Below are 18,594 nucleotides of genomic sequence, written 5' to 3' on the forward strand. Positions count from 1 at the left end.
AATTTTCTCTTTTAACTATTTGAAGTGTGCCTTTGCCTTGACCTTTCAAGATCCCTTTCAGCCTTTTTTTTTGAGATTTTTTTTTCTAAAGAATGAAAGTTGTGGCTATCTGCTTGTGCATATGAAATATAGATTGGGAAACACCATTAACTGGTTCTAGTCTCTTGTTAATTTTGTATGCAACACACATGTGGCTATGTGAAATGCCTACTGAAATGCTTTATATTTAAAAATTTATTACACTCTTATGATACCAGCAGTCTGAACATGTATTGTGCTTAAATTAGTTCTGTCATAATGGGAGATGTCAGTGACTAAACAAAGCAGAAGAACCTTCTGAGCATCAAAGAAAGTTAATTTCATTAGGAATATTCAAATTTCCTTTTAGGCTTCATAGTGACAATCACCTCTTGTGCTGGTTCTTTGAATTAATGCACACTCAGTAATACCCCTTCTTGATAACATCACAGTATTTGATAAAAGTAGGAACTTAGTACATTAAAGAATTGACACCCACACACACATGCACAAAATGAAAGAGTGTACCAGGACCATAGTTTTGAAAAATAGTGGTACCAGGATACAAACTGAATATATTTATAGAAGGTCCAATTTGTTCACATGTTTGTATGAATTTTCTCTAAAGGCAGCTTGTCACTTCCTATAGGAGAGTTTTGCTCTATCCAGACAGCAGAGAGCAGGTGCTCAGCTGATTTAGAGCAATATTTAAATGGCTTTCTCAAGTTAAAAGAATCATACACTCATTTATTGCAAATTCACAGCTTTTGTATCCTGACAGTGCAGTTCATAAGGCATCTCTTTGATCTCATTTTATAATGGTAGATGAACTATTCTATTGGAAGACCTTTTCATACAAGAACAAGTTAATTTCAAGATTAAACTAATCTTACTGTAATTTCAGTGACCCCAGTGAGAGCTGCATTGGACCTTTTATGTGAAAAAGTATTTAACAACCTTTCTTTTCAAGGTTTGGTTTTTTATAAGGCAGCTGATAAATTAGTGGCTTTTGAGCTGGAAAACTAAACTTCTTGTAGAAATTAAAAGTAATTTATAGTGAAATCTGGACTCTTTCTCTGTGTTACTACTTTTGCCCATCAGATGACAGCAGCATGCTTTGATCTCTTTTTACTGAATTTTCTCTTCCACAGAGTCCATGAAAATTCAGAGGTCCTTTCTCTACATCCTTGTTGCAAAGTACTGCTCAGTTTACCCCAGTTTTGTGACTAATAAAATCAAAGCATAAATACATACTTTATGAAACTTTTTTAAGGAGCTGAAATGTATCATTGAGTAGATTTGTATCTTTCAAAACAGATTGTACTTGGTTGAATTAACAGAATAGAAACATATATTGATAAGCAAGATATAAGTCAAGATTTTTTACTCCAAATTACATTAGTTATAGTTCTTGATAGTTCTAACAGCTAAAGTTCAGTTACTATACTGGAATTTCTTTAAAATTTTATTTGAAGAATAGAACTAATAATATATTTTAATAAGCTTCCTATTTGTAGGCATGTTTTTTGTCTTTTTTTGTTTCCTACTTAAACATCTGATGTTTTGAATAGAAAACAGAGCAGGAAGTGAGCACGCTTGCTTACATTTTTTTTGCAGGATAATTTTCTGAAAAAGAGACAAATTTCAGACAAACAGCAATCTCTGACACTCCTTAAAATCTTTTGAAGTGACATTGTTCCTTGTTCATGATATTGTTTCTTTGTCTACTTGGAGTGTACTTCTCCCTGTTTGAGTGGTAAAGTTTTTGCCTCAGGATAAGGGCTTTGAAAGACATTCTTTTCTCAGTATTTGGAGGAGTACATCTCACAGCTGGCACAGATGCAGCTTTGGGTTGAAATTCTCTCTAGTCACGAGTGAGCTAATTGGTCTGTTCTACTTATGAAATATTTGAGAAGGAGAAGAAGATAACTGCCCTAAGCTTCCTCATACATAAGGAGTGCTTAAATTTAGGATATTTCCATGTCAACCTTGTGATTTTGTCTTGTTTTGTATCAACTTAACTGCTTCTGAGGAACAGAGCATTTCATTTTCATGAGGTCTAGATAAATAATTGGCTAATATAACTTCATTTCTTGTCTTAATAATTATTTTGCATAATGCGGGGAACCAGTCCTCATATGCTGACAAATGCTTCTACAATACAATTTATATTGCAGCTCAATGAAACTGCTTTAGTCACTGAGAGTAAAGCATTTACAAGAATTAAGCTGTTTAGAATATACACTGAAGGGTATGGAATTAGTTTTTATCTATATAGGTGGATGCTGAAACTTTCCAGTCTTATCTGTTTTCTATAGTGCTGAGCTACCACTGCAACCACTTTATATGCAAACAATCACACTGGTAAGCCTCATTATTCTGCTTGCTAACACAGGCATTTGTTTGGCATTGTAACTGCATGTTATCAGTTCAGCATTTAATTATGCTGTAGTAGTAAAATGCAGTTCACTCACATGGGACACCATCAAGAAGAGCTTATTTTGCCTCAGCTAAGTAAAAGAAAACTTCTTTGCATTAGGCACCAGCAACTGGATATTTAGGGATACTGGAATAATTTAGATAGATCTACTGGTGTGAGAGAAAATTATGAAGGAAATATATGATATGATGGTAGTGTGATCTGTGACTTAATTTTCACAATGAAATACCTGCATTTTTAATATTCTTGTAAATAGCATTTACTGCATGCTACAAAATGTATATTCATCATAATTCAGCTTTAATTTAAAATATTGTGTTTGAAAAGAAAAAGAATGAAATAGTGTAGATTCTAAGCAATAACAGTAGCAGAATTATGAGAAACTGTAGCATTTATGCAGTAAGAGTCTATTGCTAAGAATTTTTAAAAACACCTTTTTTAGGGTTGAATGTTAGAATAGAAAATTTACAAGCTATACTACCAATTATGTAGGTTAATATACTACACTATGTCTTACTGGTTTGCTAGTAATATATTACTATCTTACACTATCTATTTATAGGTTAGAATGTCATGAATTTTCAATAAATGTATAAAGATTCTAGTTTTGGTCATTGGGTTTTTTTTCTCTCCATGCTCACCCCAGTAGGAGACTTCAGAAGTCTCAGGACAAGTATTGATTATCTTGCAGAATCCCCACAGGCACTTTATTTTACAGTTGTTTTTGTGACTTTTGTTGGCATTCAGTCCATTTGTCACTTCCTGGTGGGGAAAATCACACATCCAGCCTTCAATCCAAATCTTAATCAGCTGATTATTTTCAAAAAGTGAAGTATTCTTGAGGATTTTCTCAAGGTTTATATTGTGCTCAGGCAATGCAGCCCTATTGGAAATGCACTGGATCTGTATTTCAGTCTTACTTCCTCAAAGTAGTTTCCACATAGCTTAATTGTGAGATCAGGGTAGGCTACTTGGTGAATCTGTGAATCTTCTCAATTGGCATTATGGTTGTATGTCATAAATAAATGTGTCACAGCACATGTACAGGTCACACCATACTGCATCCACCCTTTCTCAGGCTTCCCATAGGGCACATGTTCCTTCAGTAACTTCAGTAATGTAAATTAAGCTTCTGCTTAATAGTTTTTATTTGGCTGATAGAAGTATAGTAGAAATGAATGAAACACATATGGAAATCATCTTCCTTTTCTTCCTTTTGTCACTGCAGAGCTTATGGTCTGTACTGGTGTCTCCTTTTCTTCCTGTTTCTTGTTAGGTCGTGGAGGTACATGGACAAGTTAATTTCTGTGTTAGCCTATCTGAACTAAACTTCAAGTTTGTTAAAAACCTCAAATGGCTTAGAAATTTAATTTTCTTCTTTGGAAACACCTCTACTTGTATACATTCTCTTAAAATCTTACAACAATTTATTGCTGATGATGTGGACCTATATGAACTGCCCTAGTGTTAGGAAAGTATGATAGTAATTTTAGAAAGTTAGCTGTAGGCTTTGAATTGGCTTTTCTCAGATTTTATAATTCAGCTGTTGTTTTGCCTTGCTGATTGCATGGCACAGCAGTGAGATTTTCCAGAATTACACTATCCTCAGCTTGTCTCTCTCACTGTTGCACTGTAAGCCCTGTCTCTGGGAGTTGTGGTGCTAGATAGTTAGAGTACACACAATGGGAGTCATCTCTTCTGCATCACACAGTTGTTGAATTTCATAAATAGTTATATGTGTGGATGCAATAAATTGGTGTATACAAAATTTTCTTTGCTGATAGGCTTCTGGTTTAATCTTCCAGTTTTGCAGCATGCTTGCCCATAGAGATTGTAAAATGTCATACATGATTTTCACTGATTGACAGAATATTCGGTGGGTGGCTGTATCCTAGGTAGGAAAATAACATACAACATCTGTTTCCATAAGGTGTTTTAGACACATTGTAAAGCAAAATTACCTATCCAGGTATTTATGCTTTGATATTGCAAGTTTTTCAAAACTCTATGACTGAAATAAAATTTCTATTTAATTGTTCATTCTAATTTAACAAAACAAACAAAAAATGACCAAACCAACCAAAAACTCCACCTTAAAATATCACTTGAATTTAGTTGTGTTTCTGTCTTATTTGTCTTTGTCACAGTGTCATAATACAATTCTGAAATAATCTTGAATTTTTCAGCATGGGATAATTATGGGTAATGTCTGCCTTAGCTTGCCCAGGTGGTATGAACAAGGGGGGGGAATATTTGAACTGTTCCAAATTATTTGACTCAGTGGAATGATTTCTTGACATCTAAAATTTTATTGATTAAACTCTTGGTTTGAGGTAGCCATCAATATTCTGTAACTGAGCACCAATGTTTTGCTACTGAAGTAAACCATTTCCTTATTACTCTCTTATTTCCAGTGACTAGGTTTTAAAATCTGTTAGCACTGAGGCTCTAAGTTGGTAACTCCCAGTTTCCAACTGGATAGCTCCCAGTAATATCTGGGAGTACCATCATAAGCAAAGCAGGTAACTTACAAAGCAATCAAATGTTGTTTTATTTTTTCTAGAGTCTCTCGGAAGCAGAAGATGGTGTCTCACCCTCTGCTGGGCAGGCACAGTACCTATCAGGAGCAGCATCTTCTCACGGCGAGGATTGCTTGGTTCACTGCGGTGCAGGGAAATGCACCAGGAAACGCTCTCGGAACACGGCCGGGGCGTCGTACCCCAGTGTGTGCGTGTCACGGGCAGCGGGCAGGCGCTCTGTGCTGCCCCGCAGCCGCTCCATCGAGAGTTTTGGCAGCGTTGTTGGTTGTTCCCAGGGGTGCCAAGGACACCACTCCCAGGCCATCGGCGGGGACCTTCTAGAGAGGCACTCGGAATGCTTCACCAAGAGCCGAAAGCCTTTCACTCCACGCACATTAATATCAGATGCTAAACCTTTCCTGTCAGAGTACAGGTTTTACACTCCTGCTCAAAGGAGGAGGAGAAATCACCGCAAATCACAGCTTGTGGAAGCTCAAACACAGACTGATATGACCAGGTACAGAGAGTGAAGCTTTATTTTGAAGCTCTGGAATTTAGATGTTATCATAACATCTTCATAAAGGCGAGATGTTTTGCTCTCATTACATTTGTATAAAACCAGAATAATTATACTGATTACTAGAACTTACAACTAGACTAATTATTCTAGATACACCTTAGCAAAAGCCAGAAAAGAATGTGATTTTCCTTTTTTCACTGGCGTATTTTCCTGTCTTCTTTCTGGAACAACTGTTTTAATTTATACAGATTGGATACAAAGTGCTACTAAATTCAAACTTTGGAATCTCACATCTGCTGGGACTAATCATTCCCTCTCTCTTCCCTATGCTCTCTGATGTATAGTTCTGTCTTGTAAAGAATTAACCAATATAAGAATGCAAGTAGTTCCCACTATTGCCTCTGTAATCTCGTGCTTTCCAGTCTGTTAATTAATGCATCATGCAAACATCTTTTTTTAATTCTTGATTGCAGCTCTTCATTTTTTTAAATACCTTTAAATTAAATTATATACAGGTATATACTATGTATAAAATACTTGAAACAAAATTAGTGTCCTCTTGCATTGAACTTCTTAGCAAGTTGAACAGTTCTGATTTTGTTTCTACTGATACTACCTTGTAAAGTGAAGTTTTTTCCCTCTGTGCCCTCCATGCCTGCATGTCCAACTCCAGTTTTGTCATAGAATAAATTAGGAATTTCTTAAGACTGGAATTATGATATCTTTGGCTCTGTATTGAACTGTAGATTTTCTGTCTGTGGGTTGTCTATTTTCCTGGTGCACTTTTAATTTCAGGATCATCTCCATTCTTAATTCTGAACAATTATTTTGAATAGTTCAGTTATCCACTGCTAATATGCAGCTAAAAAATTATTTTGGATCACCTGTCTGGCAGAAATTTTCTGAACTGTTTGTTACTGCATTCTGTTGAGGCCAATAAGACATTTCCACAGTGGCACTGCTATTCTCATCCTACATTTTTTGAAAGTAGTCTACTTGGGAATCTAATACCTCTCTAAATTTTGTAGCTTTCCACCTGAAGACAAAGTGCCTGTGAGAAAAGTTACAGGTGAAAAGCAGAAGATCAAATCAAAGGTAATGATGCATCTATCAGTCATCTGGGTACTCTTCCCACCACCATCACTGTAGGGTAGTGCAATTCGTCACTGCCACAGCAGTGAGCAGCTGATTTAGCTGTTCTTCTCTCTATTGCCATGACATGAGTTAGTTCCATAGAGGAGAGAGAATTTCAGAATACTGAGTGGAAACTATAAGAAAAAACACTGAGACCCATGAAGAGATGTCTTTAATTTTATTTTTTTTATTGTTTCTATAAGTCCACTATCAAATATCTGTTAAGGCCATAGATAATTGCTACATGACTTTCCAGCAGCAGGTGTCCCATTTGTCTGTTTACCCAGAGTGTCTCAGAAAAGATATGGAATTTCTAGGGCTGCTTAATCGCAGAGAGTTATTAGATTCATTTTAATGGTGAAATTTGCTGTATATTTGCACTAATAATAAAGATTTTTGTTTCTGTGTTGTAGGCTGAAGATAAAAGATATACTTTGGATGAGCCTGAGAGAGGAGTAGATGATTTTCAACTCTCCATCCCAAGGTGCCTGATTTACAGCAGGAGGGAATATTTGAAATGTTCCTTTCTATACAGCTGGTCCTTAGGCCATAAGTCTTCACTAGCATTTCTCTTCATGTCTTCTTCTCACAGAACTTTTATTGGGTTTTTTATATCAATGGCCTTTTCCAACTTCAAAATTCATTCTTTTCTTGTGATAAGTTCCACTGGGAAGCCAATTAAGAAAGAGAGCTCTGAAAAAGATGAGTATTTTTGTCAGAATTGACTGATGAGACATTAATACAGTTGTTAGTTCTGCACCTCTGAGTTCACAGACTGTATAGTACTATAACTAAATACTACATTGCAGGAGCATTTCCCACAACTTTTTCTGAAAACTTGATACTGGGATAGCTGTAATACAAGAGCAGTGTTGGAAATCAGGCCAGAGCCCAAGGGCTCCGAGCTGATTCTCCTCATTGCTGACCTAAGTGTCACGCATGACTCGCTGATTTGCTCTCTGGCCTTTTCATACAAAGGCATTTTTATCTGAGGAAAAAAATGTACTCTGAGTTAAAAAAGCATTCTTACAGATAAGAGATTGAATAGCATCTGAAGTAGCACCAAGGTCTTCTGAGCACTGCATCGAGGGAGGTGGTGTAATACTCTTGAAGTCTTTCAGGTTTCAGTGCCAGCAGGGGATTTTGCTCCTGGAGCAGGGTTTAGGGGTGTTATGGTGGGTTTTTTTGTGAAAGAGCATCATATAATGGCACTCCATGGCTCCAGAAGAAAATTACATGTAAGGTAGTATAAAAGGGGTTTAGAATGTTGTTTTTTTTCTTGCCCTCTGATTAGAGAGACATCATGGTGTCCTCAGAAGTCTTCACCAGAGAGAAGTGATGATGCTGAGTAAGTATGCTTTTATACCTTTTTTCTTCTCTTTTACAACATCAAACTAGAAGGCTTTCCTCAAAACTGATGAATTTGAAAAATAAAATACTTTAAAAAATTATGTGAATCAAAAAGCAAAGAAAATTTATTTTATCTTCAGAAGATTGTACAGTGCCTATAGTTTTTTTCCATTTCTTTTTAGGTCTGTAATCTCTGAAGCAAATATTGGCAAATGAAGCACCATATTAAAAGGCATTCTTACCACATTTCTGCACTGAAATTTGATGAAAATTAGTAGAGTTTTGAGTTATATTCAGAAACACTGTAAAGCTTCATCAAATGGCCTTAGAAAAGTCATTTAATTCTTTGTGCTTTAGGACAGCCTTGTGTATGCCTAACTTAAGGCTTATAATAAAGGTCTCAAATACCAGCTGTAGGTAACTTCCTTGACTATAGAGGGAACCAAAATTATAATCTTTAGGCACAATAACAAATTTTATATAATGAAAATCATGCAAAATGTATTCCATTTTTTATTTTCTGTTTATTAAGACTGGAGAATGACTCAGTAGAGTTTGATTGGATGCTTTGGGAGATTTAGAAAGATGCTGTGAAAGAGAAACTGAAATATTTTCTTTGGGGGTTTTCTTTCCTGTTGTCTTTCAAGCAGAACTCCAGACTTTTTAAGGGTCCAATTTAGAGTAATTGGCATCAACAACTCTTTTAGAGGTACTAAAATAGAGATAAGAGGTGAAAGTCACATCTCACACTAAGATTTTATCCATCAAGGAGATATGTTGAAATGAGTGGATGCTGCAAATAAGCAGTTATATCCTTTTCGGCTTCCGTTTAGGACCAGCAATTTTCAGCTGCAGTTTTCAGAGAAAATTCTCTAGAAGCTCCTTTGGAAGCCTATACCCAGAGCATCAAACTGCAATTGTTCACTTTTTCCCAGTTAGCTCCCCTTTCTTGAGGGCAGTGCAGGTTCTGAACTCTTGCCAAGATTCACTGATTCCCTCACTTGGGATCTCTCTGCTAATTTATTCTCCAGCAGAAAGTTAGCATAAAGGCAAAGCACTATGACCACCTTGCTAACAGTCTCATATTTTGCAGTTTTTTATTATCCAGATTGAACAAAAGGTCTAGCTTGTCATGATAGCCTTACCTTTTATGAAACATAACTGCTGATGTAAGAACTATAAAATCGTCTTTCCAGTGAAGGTGATTAAACCTACTAAAATATGTCATATGTGTTTCTATGGTAGAGCATTTAACATTGGGATTTCTATTCTCCCTGCAGAGAAGAGGAGCTTTTGTATTTAACTTTCATTGAAGAAGTAACAAATGAAATTCTTAGACTTGGCATATTTTCTAACAGGTAGGTTACAGTTGTTTCCAATTTTGCAATGCTATGTCAGAAACCCATGGACTCCATAAGTAAGGGAAGTAGTGATTAGTAATAATGTCTTTATACACACATATACACAGTTAGCCCTTGCTTTTGTTTTGTTTCCTCTTCTTTTTTGCTTTATGTAAGAAAGAGGAACTAGGAAATACCTTTGGGTCATCGACTTTGATCTGCTGCTATGTACCATGAGATAAAAGCTTCTGTTAAAAACTGACCTGGAACCCTAGGTGGAAAAATACTAAGAGCTCATTTTAGTCTGCAACATCTGTTTTGTTAAATAAACTGAGTTACTAGTCTTTTACACAACAGGTCCTTTGTCCCCCTTCTGTCCTTCCAGTTCCAGTATGAATTCAGTCTTCAATATGAGTTGCAAAGGTTACATTCTCTTGCAGATAAAAGTTCACCAACTGCTAAATCAGAACTTTTTTTTCAATATGATACTGGTTCTTTCTAGTAAAGAACTCTCAATTTATGCAAAAAAAAATTGCAGTATTTCTATACATACACAGAATATATATACAGAATCTTAAACCATTTTTGAAAATCTGCATTCAAGGCAGTCTAATTTCATATATTCTGATCTTGCTTTGGGTTGATAATGTTCCCAGCTGCTTTTGCTATTCTCTGTGCTCTTATTTTTTTCTTCTTATGTCAAGGCTGTCAATAAGAATACTAAATACACCAAGTAAAAAAATTAATCTTCAAGAAATTTTGAAAGCAGTCTACCTCTGGCTCTTTTACAGTAATTCTTTCTTCCACTAGAACCCTTCTTACACATTTTTTTTATAATTTCACATGTAAGCTAGGTTAAATTCACTTGACTTTCTAGAATTCTGTTCCAGTGACTGTGTACTTTAGTTGTCACAGAACACTTTCTTTACAGAATCTTTTTTCTCATTCAGCCTAAGAAATGGAAGAGAGCTCTCAGGACTGAGTATTTTTCTCTGGATTTTTTTCTTTTTACTGACGCTGGATTTTATTCCTTCTCTTTATTTATTCTTGTGTATAGCAGCCACTATGGTGCATCCAAGAGATTTTGGATACTTCAACATGCCAGTAGAATCGCCACTGGATTGGAGCACATAGGCACACCAGGTCAAACACACACATAGCTGTACAACAAGTCACCCCACAATTGCCATGTGCTGCCCAAAGCCAAGCCTGCCTGCTGAGCACGTGTCCAGTGGGTTGCTGACTACAGGTAGCCCACTTTGTAACAGAGGAATTGAAACAGTCTTAGAGGTGCCATTCAGCTAAGAAATGGAAATGAAAACATACTGTCATTAGGTTATGTACGTCTGTTAAAAGTTGGTTTTCCTCCTGTGAAATAATTTGATTTTTTATTTATAGGGTTCTGGAGCAACTGTTTAAGTGCCATATAGAAGAAAATAAGAACCGCCTTGATGAGGTATGTGCTGCCCTTACAGTAGTCTCTGCATATGGTTTAGGTGACATTTCCAAAGAGCAGGGCAAAGGCACTGGTGTATTGGAGGGTAAAGGTAACCAGAATATTCAGAATACTCAGTGGGGAGCCTCTCTCTCTCCATGAATGAGATCTGCTCACTCATGGATCACAGCAGATTAGGAGTCACAGGTACTGTGACAAAGAATGGACAACAGTCAATTCAGTTTGGTGACACTCAGTGTTTCATTTAGTCACTTGATTGCAAGCAGCCTCCCTTTCCTTCGGTCAGTTAAGCCCTGTGTGAGCGGTGCTCAGGTGCCATGGGGCTGGAGCAGTGTCACCCTTTTCCTCCTTCACCCCTTAGGGCAAAATGCGTCAGATGTTGGATGTGCTGAAATCAGACCTTGGCTGCGACCAGGACAGCGACACTGAGCCAATCCATGCAGATCAGGAGGCCTCGGGCCCACTGGAGCAGCGGAAGTGTGATACAACAGAAGAGCTCGAGTTTGCCAGTAAAGGTCACAGGCTGAGGAAAGCTACAAAAAATGAAGAATTCCTTGAGACCAGGGACTTGTCATTAACGAAACCAAGCAAATGTGGATCACTGTCCCGGTGCAAAAGGTCAAGGGAGACACGGGGCAAGGAGGACTTCTCAGAAGATACCACTGAAATTATGGGTGCTGGGAAAGAGTCTGATTTCTCTGGTGTGGTATTCGAAGAACACCCAGACACTTCACCCACCTGTGAGGCAGCTTCAAATTTGTTTGTTTGTGACAGTGATTTTGACGTCAATAAGGAGCTTGATGAACTTGATGAAAATTTTGCAGAGACCCTTCACATTTCACCTAACTATTCATAACTGTAACCAACACTTACCTGTTAAACAGGGATAGAGCTCCTTCTGTGGTGAACTGCCATTTGTCAACCAATAGTAAATTGTTAGGTTTATTTTCAGTTATTTCTGTTTAAATACTGCTAAGATCTCTGTAGCAGGATACTATTAATTGGGCATTAATCTCTATGTAAATTAGATCTTAAAGGATAAAGGGTCAGTTAAGGGTCAGTTATCAGAAGAATTTTTTGTATTTTGCCTATAATTGTATAACTCAAAACAAACTTGAGAATATTAAAACTAGATTTATATTTTTTAGAGCTGTAATAAAAAGTTATGAAATATTTATTGATTTAAATAAATTAATTGATAGTACATTTATGATCCTGCTATAAAGATCTGAGTTGTTGTAGTCTGGAAGAATTCAACAACTTAACATAAACTTAACATCAAACTGTCCTCTTCCAGAATGGACAAGCAGTTCCACCATGCAGTGTGCTATGTTACCATTTGCAGAAGCCCATCAATGAAAAATCAAACTATTTCACAAGAAGAAAATCCAAATTTTAACAGATCTATGTAGATTAATGACTGCAGTTTTTTATTTTTAGTTCTTTACTTGAATGCAACTGCTAAGTTCAATTTCTTGCACTGATGACAGCCATGGCATAGCATTCTGCATCAAGCTTTGGTTTTGGAAAATGATTGAATTGCTTACTGTTTGTTGACTAGAGCTGTGTAGAAGAAAACACATCAGGCACCTTGTACAGCAAATGGAAAAGTGGTGGTGTATTTTCTAGTTTAAGTTTAAATTAAGCTTTGTACATGCATTGCACGAAATCAACCCCAATGTCATTGTTTAATCAGAGTACAGCTATTGCCTGACATTCCTGTTGCTGCAGAATGAGTTTAACAGGTTCTGAGGAAATGCTGGCAAGTTACATTGTCTTGCTGTAGGTGAGGAACTAGAAGAAGTCTTAGGAACCTGGATAAAGCCTGTCCTCTGATATCTCCTAGGATCAGTTCTAACCTTCTTCCTCCAAAGACAAGCCCAAGCTGTACCAGTTCTTACATATAACAACTGCCACCACCTGCCTCCCGTGTGCCTCAACCAAAGTCTGTGACTCCATCAGCCAGATGACCCATTGCAGCTTAAAGGAGCTCCAACAGACACAGACCACTGCTTCACTTATGAAGCATAAACTTTTAGACAAAAAAGAAATTTCAAAAAACAGCTAAAGGGAGGCAGTCAGAGAAAAACGTCTGGCATAATCACAGCACTGCAGTGCAGAGCACAATTCCCAAAGAAAGCAAAAGGCACTTTCCTGGGTGCCTTGTCCACAATAATAAATTGCACTTGTTGACAATTACAGGAGACAGAGTTTATTTTAGCCAGGTACATGTGGCTGGGCAGATGGGCACCAGCCTTTCATCTGCCACACTCAGCTGGCTGCCTTGTAAGCCTGGCCTGCAGCACGAGTGCTCTGGCTCACTGAAAAGCAGGTGAGATAATGTGAGGACTTCTACATCCCCCCATCAGAGCCTGTCTTGTTGCAAAGATGTGACCACAGGGCTGAGTCAGTACAGTGCAGGGAGGGTTTGTCCTCAATCACAAGTGATCACAGACCTCCTCCCATCCTCAAGGAAGCTCCCTCTCTATTCCTTACCCAAGGGACCTGAACAGAAAGGATGCCCTAGGAAACTTGTTTCTACTTTACAAAGAATTCTGTCCCACAGGGACTGGTTCAAAAACTAAAGAGCATGGTTTGATGCATAAAAGTATAAAGCCTCTTTGCTCCTCAGCCAGGACTTCACCCATTCTTCAGGCCCTCCATTCCAAGTTCTCCATTCTTGGTCAATAATAGGAATTTAGAGTTCTTTTCCCTTCCTATCTCTACACTCGTGATTTGTACATCGTAAAACATGTCGCTCAGCAAACTTTGGCTTCTGGTCTGCATGAGTCTGATTAAAGATTAGTAAGAATTTCACATTCAAATTCTGTAAATGCAAAAATACTGTAGGAAAATCACAGAAAGGCACTAGTAATGACATACTGATTTCCTGTAATACAAGTAACATAAAAACAAATAAAAACCTTGACCATATTTCTTGTTGATGAACTGTCTCAACATCAATGACATTTTTTTCTGGGTAACTTTTTTTCTGGGTAACAGCAACTTAAAAGAAGAAATAAATTGATTAAGAGAGACCTTTCACAAAGAAAGCACCTGTCTTTCTAAACTGTAAGTGTGAACGTTTGTTGGATCCACAGTGAAATGTCTGTTAAAGAACCTAAGAATTACACACCCCCATATCCAGCAACTGGAGCAGTGAGAACTGGTTTCTCTCATTGTAGAGGCACTCCTATAAGAGTGGGGAAAAATCATTCTAGATAGATGTTACCTATATAAAATCAGTTTATCTGCAAATCCAAGAGAAAATTCAGGCTGCCTTGGATTTAAAACTTTCTCTCTTCTATTCACATTTACTTTTAAGATAGTGCTTAAAACATAAGTTGTTTAAAGACCCTGATATGCAAGCCTGACCCACATCACTGATAAGATTAATCAACACTGCAAGGTTTGGGGATTTTTTCTGAGGGTTTTAGTTGGTTGGGTTTGAATTTTTTTTCTCTTGTCGCATTTTACTTTGTGTTATACTCAAGTCTTGGCACAAGCAGTAGCAGAACAAGGCAGTGACACACCATTACATACCTGAATCCTTCAGGTTTAACAAGCTTGGGAGCAGTCAGCAGCAGTGATCTGCAGTGTAAAGATTTTTTTCTGCCCAGATTCATGTGGGCCATGAGTAGATACATCATAACATCAATGTTTTTCAGATAGACAAAAGCCTGCTAGTGTTACTTTGCTGTAACAAAATGGCCTCTTATCTTTAAAGCTACAGTTTTGTCATCAGTACTCTTTGTTTCAAAGGTAGGATTCTGTTTATTTACAAAGCAAAGTAGGGCTTTTGGTCATTTGAAGTAAAGATTAGCAGGATCAAAGAATAAAGGTGCTCACATGTCTTAGGGCTGACCAGAAAACCAGCTTTGAGCCATCCTTTTATGCTTGATCCACCCAGTGTTTACAGCTCCTATAGAGTTTTCATTTAGGCTTAGCTGCAGAATGACCTCACAATTTTGTTTCTCTGCATTTCTATACACTTTATAATTCATAGCTATGCAAGAGTAGTTGTAAGAAGGATGCAGATCAACTGACAGCATTTCATGATTCAAGTACAAATGGCTCCATTGGACAATGGGGAAAGAAGGGCTACTTGTTTCCTCAGCAATGTTTTGTGCAACGTTTGTGAGTAAGAGAACTAGAACATCAGCATAAATAAAAATTAGTCCCAGGAGTTTCATTTGTAGCCTCTAAGGCAGGCTGTTCCATTGTGGTGACAGCACAGTTTCTAACCAACAAGATGTTTTAATAATGTCCTTTAGTGCATGACTACTGTTCTGGTGTCTGAGTACCTGGGACAGGCAGCAGCCCCAGTCCACAGCCTGGAATAAGTAGAAATAGCAATGGAGAATGAATGTTAAAGAGAAGACAGGAAGAAAGGATTGGCAAAAGGGAAATTGTTACTGGTTCCATCTTTTAAAGTGAGACCTATTACTGGCTAGAGCACAGGTGCAATGTAGAGATTTAGGTGCCACTTGTTAACACTGGCCTTCAAATGTATTTTACCTTCCTATGTATACATAATGCATGATACCACCTTTGTATCATAGCACTTGTATTTGAGACCTAAATATTTATGCAAAGGGGAAAAAATACAAAATTGGAACTCAAGGTCCACATCAGTATCCCACTTTAATTTTTGACCACCCAAGACAGGAGTATACATTGATAAGCAAGTGGAGGGCACTGCAGCTGTGAGATGTTCCAAAGGCATCATTTTTTCTCTGGCCCTTCCCAGGCACTTACCCTGCTCTTCTCAAGAGCTGACACCTGGTATGTACACAGATTACAAGGAACAGAACAGCAACCAGTGATTTTAACAATCATTTCTCACTCTCCAAAACAACCAAACCAGATACAAGCAGTCCAATCTTCCTGTTTCCTTTAGTGAAATCTGCTTCATTCAGAAACAACCACCTTCAGTTTTTATTCCAGTAGTAAAGCAAGTCATATGCAAACAGGTGAGCAGTAAATTAATCTGCCCCAGCCACTGCCCCAGCATGGGTCACGGCCAGTCAAGGGATCCAGTTACAAAACCTGTAGCAGGTCATGGGCCAGGGGAAGTTGAGCATGTCACAGGGATAAAGCATCACTGGGAAGGGAAAAAGAAGAAACAGCAGTTGCAACTAGCTCAACAAATCATCTGAGTTGTAGAACACCCACCCATAGCTTATCTCCATTTTAAAGCCTAGGAGGACTCCAGCGTGTCAGGCAGCTGAGGAGCAACAACAAGAATTGTTATTTCAATTGAAGGGTACCAAAATTAAGGATGAAGTACTGTGCATGGGACTTTCTGTTCTCTGTAGAAAGTCTCCAGAATAGCTGGGTTCCTAATGGTACCTTTTAGCTCACCCACTAAGCTAATTCTAGCTGACAGCAAAGGCCAGGAGGTGTACCTGACAGCCAGGTGACAACACACAAAACTTCACTTGCATTCATCTTTGAAGCCGTGACACTGGCCTCCAAAAAGTGCAGGCTCTCAACCCAACACCATGTTTGAGGCTGGAGGAATGCCAGACTTCCCAACACAGGCTGCTGCTGTGCCCCTGCTGCTCTTGCAGATCACAGGCTTTAGCACACACAGGTTCCCCTGCAATCTTTCCAGCCCTCCCACACTGGGGGAATGAAATCGGACCTTGAGAAGGGCAAGGAAAGGCTACATAAATGGAGTAGGGAGGCCTCTGAAACCTGAGAGAGAGACTCCAGCAGAGCCTCAGGCTGGCAGGCAACAGAGCTGTGCTGTCCCATTCTCGTAGGGAACAGGCAGCGTGATCTGTAGCACGAGGTGCAGAGCTCTCTGCAGTTATCCCAAGAATTCAGCAAGCCTGTAGGACTCCCCTTACAGTATCTGTGTGAGGGCTGCAGCATACCTTACATCTCACAGCAGCCAGAGACTGGTTCCAGCTGAGTAACACAACTATGAGGTGACCCCAGCTCTTCCCAGTATCCATTTCTCTCACTCATAAGCATGCTCACATGCCAAAGAAGTGAAGCAACGTGTTAAAGGCCATCAGCTCTCCTGTCAGCCTGAGAATTCCTTGCAGGACCTCAGAGGTGTAGCCTCTCCAATCAGAAATTCAGCTCAGAGGCATTTGGCACGCTGCTTTTTCCCAATGTTTGACACAAGTGAAACCTGAGATCACACAGATAGCACAGGTTTGGAAGCTGGCTCTGAGGCTTCCCAAAAGCTGGGCACAACCATCTAAGATAACAGTGGATTCTAAGAGAAAGACAGAAGAGCTCCTGAAGCTTTCATCTTGGTTTTCCCTTCCCCAGACACAAGCTTGCATAATGGCTACTCCCATCCCACCCTGACAGCCTTTAGCCTTATACAGGGAGTTTCAGCCTAAGCATCAGTCTTTAAAGGCCCTTGCTTTGGGTTTCCATAGGGTGTGTTTCTCCATGGCTCCTCCTCAGTATTTGAACATCTTAGAGTCTCTGTTCAATTCACTTTATGGTGCTATCTGATCTCCCCAAAGGATTCTTGGGCACATCTCCCCAGCCAGCTCCTTGTTCCTCCCTGTACCTGAGGAAGCAGCTGGAGGTGAGAGCACAGCCCTGCCATGAGACACCCGTGGTGCAGTCCCAGGCACGCTCCAGTAACAGCACTGAGGGGCAGGTGAGTGGTAGGCTGGGCCAGCCCGTGGCCAAAGTTACCTTCCCAAATACCAGAAAATTCGACCTGTAGTATTTGTAAAGCATTTCCAGAATGTCCATTACTCTCAGCTCTGCTCATTTGTCATTATTTGAACACCAGCACTGTGCAGAGGGATAAGGCTGACCTTTTGTCCTGAAAACAGGCTCAAATGGAGGATTGTACTTCCAGCTTGATGGCATATATGCACTGAAAATGCTAAACTCACCATGGCAGCCCTCCTAACACCATGGCACTAAGGACAAATTTGCTCTGACTGCAGGGAGTACATACACTCAGCAATGCTCCTTATTTTGGGTAGACTGAGCTTTTTTGCAGTGCATCAAAGCTACTGCATTTGATACCTGTCATTTAGATTCCTATTGCTCTTCTGGGTGAGCTAGAAACTTCTCTCATCAGCTCCCCGAAGTTTCTCATGTACCAAGTCCTGGAGCTCTTGCCCAAGAAAGCTCCTGAAGTGCCAGATGTGCCAAATCCAAGCATCAAGTCGTGTCCCTGTCAACCAACTCTGACTACCAAAAGTCCCTAATGGGGATTTTACAGTGGCTGGGAAATAACAACTGCAGTTTAAAACCATTTGGATTTAGAGGAAATTTAGGTTTCTGAAGATACCTTTGCCAGAGGTTTAAAACCAGTATAAATAAGTGTGATAAAAACTGTTGAATGCTTCACCACGAGCCTCATGTCCCAGGTAGTCTCATTTTCCTCTTCTGGTTTTGAATCCATGTCTGATAAAAGAGCTTTCCTCTTCTGGTTTTGAATCCATGTCTGATAAAAGAGCTTTCCTTACAATGAGCATCACACAGGACATTCCCCAGGACTTGGAACTGCTCTGACAAGTACAGATGTATCTATGGTTTGTAACTGTCTTACCTTAAGCTGATTAATGCCTTCAAACTGAGTGCACCTAGAAGACATAATTTAGTTAAAAGCCTGATTGTTTTAGATGGAACTAGGTGGACAATGCTCCAAACAAAGCAAAGACAAAGGATATGCACTTGTCCAGTGTGAAGCTATAATGTCCAGTGTGCAATTCTTGTATTCACCTCACAAAACCTCATTCATGCTGCACCAGGTGTGTAGAGCAAGCTGCTGCATCACCTCCCTTTTTAACTCAATGCTAATTCTAGAATGAAAATAACTTCAGTGT

General features: G+C 38.9%; 1 protein-coding gene across 1 annotated transcript in view; it reads left to right on the top strand.

Annotated features, from left to right (window-relative positions):
* The window catches only part of SPATA7 (spermatogenesis associated 7), a 33,748-nt gene extending 20,037 nt beyond the window's left edge, over positions 1–13,711 (top strand). Inside the window, exons 6-12 of the mRNA XM_066551620.1 lie at positions 5,022–5,494; positions 6,526–6,592; positions 7,045–7,115; positions 7,926–7,979; positions 9,262–9,339; positions 10,720–10,777; positions 11,139–13,711. Coding sequence (XP_066407717.1) covers positions 5,022–5,494; positions 6,526–6,592; positions 7,045–7,115; positions 7,926–7,979; positions 9,262–9,339; positions 10,720–10,777; positions 11,139–11,633 — 1,296 coding nt within the window. The 3' untranslated portion in view covers positions 11,634–13,711. The remainder of the gene's footprint in view (positions 1–5,021; positions 5,495–6,525; positions 6,593–7,044; positions 7,116–7,925; positions 7,980–9,261; positions 9,340–10,719; positions 10,778–11,138) is intronic.
* Positions 13,712–18,594: the final 4,883 nt, after the last annotated feature.

This window comes from Molothrus aeneus, chromosome 6 (genome assembly GCF_037042795.1).
Source record: "Molothrus aeneus isolate 106 chromosome 6, BPBGC_Maene_1.0, whole genome shotgun sequence".
Classification (NCBI taxonomy): domain Eukaryota; kingdom Metazoa; phylum Chordata; class Aves; order Passeriformes; family Icteridae; genus Molothrus; species Molothrus aeneus.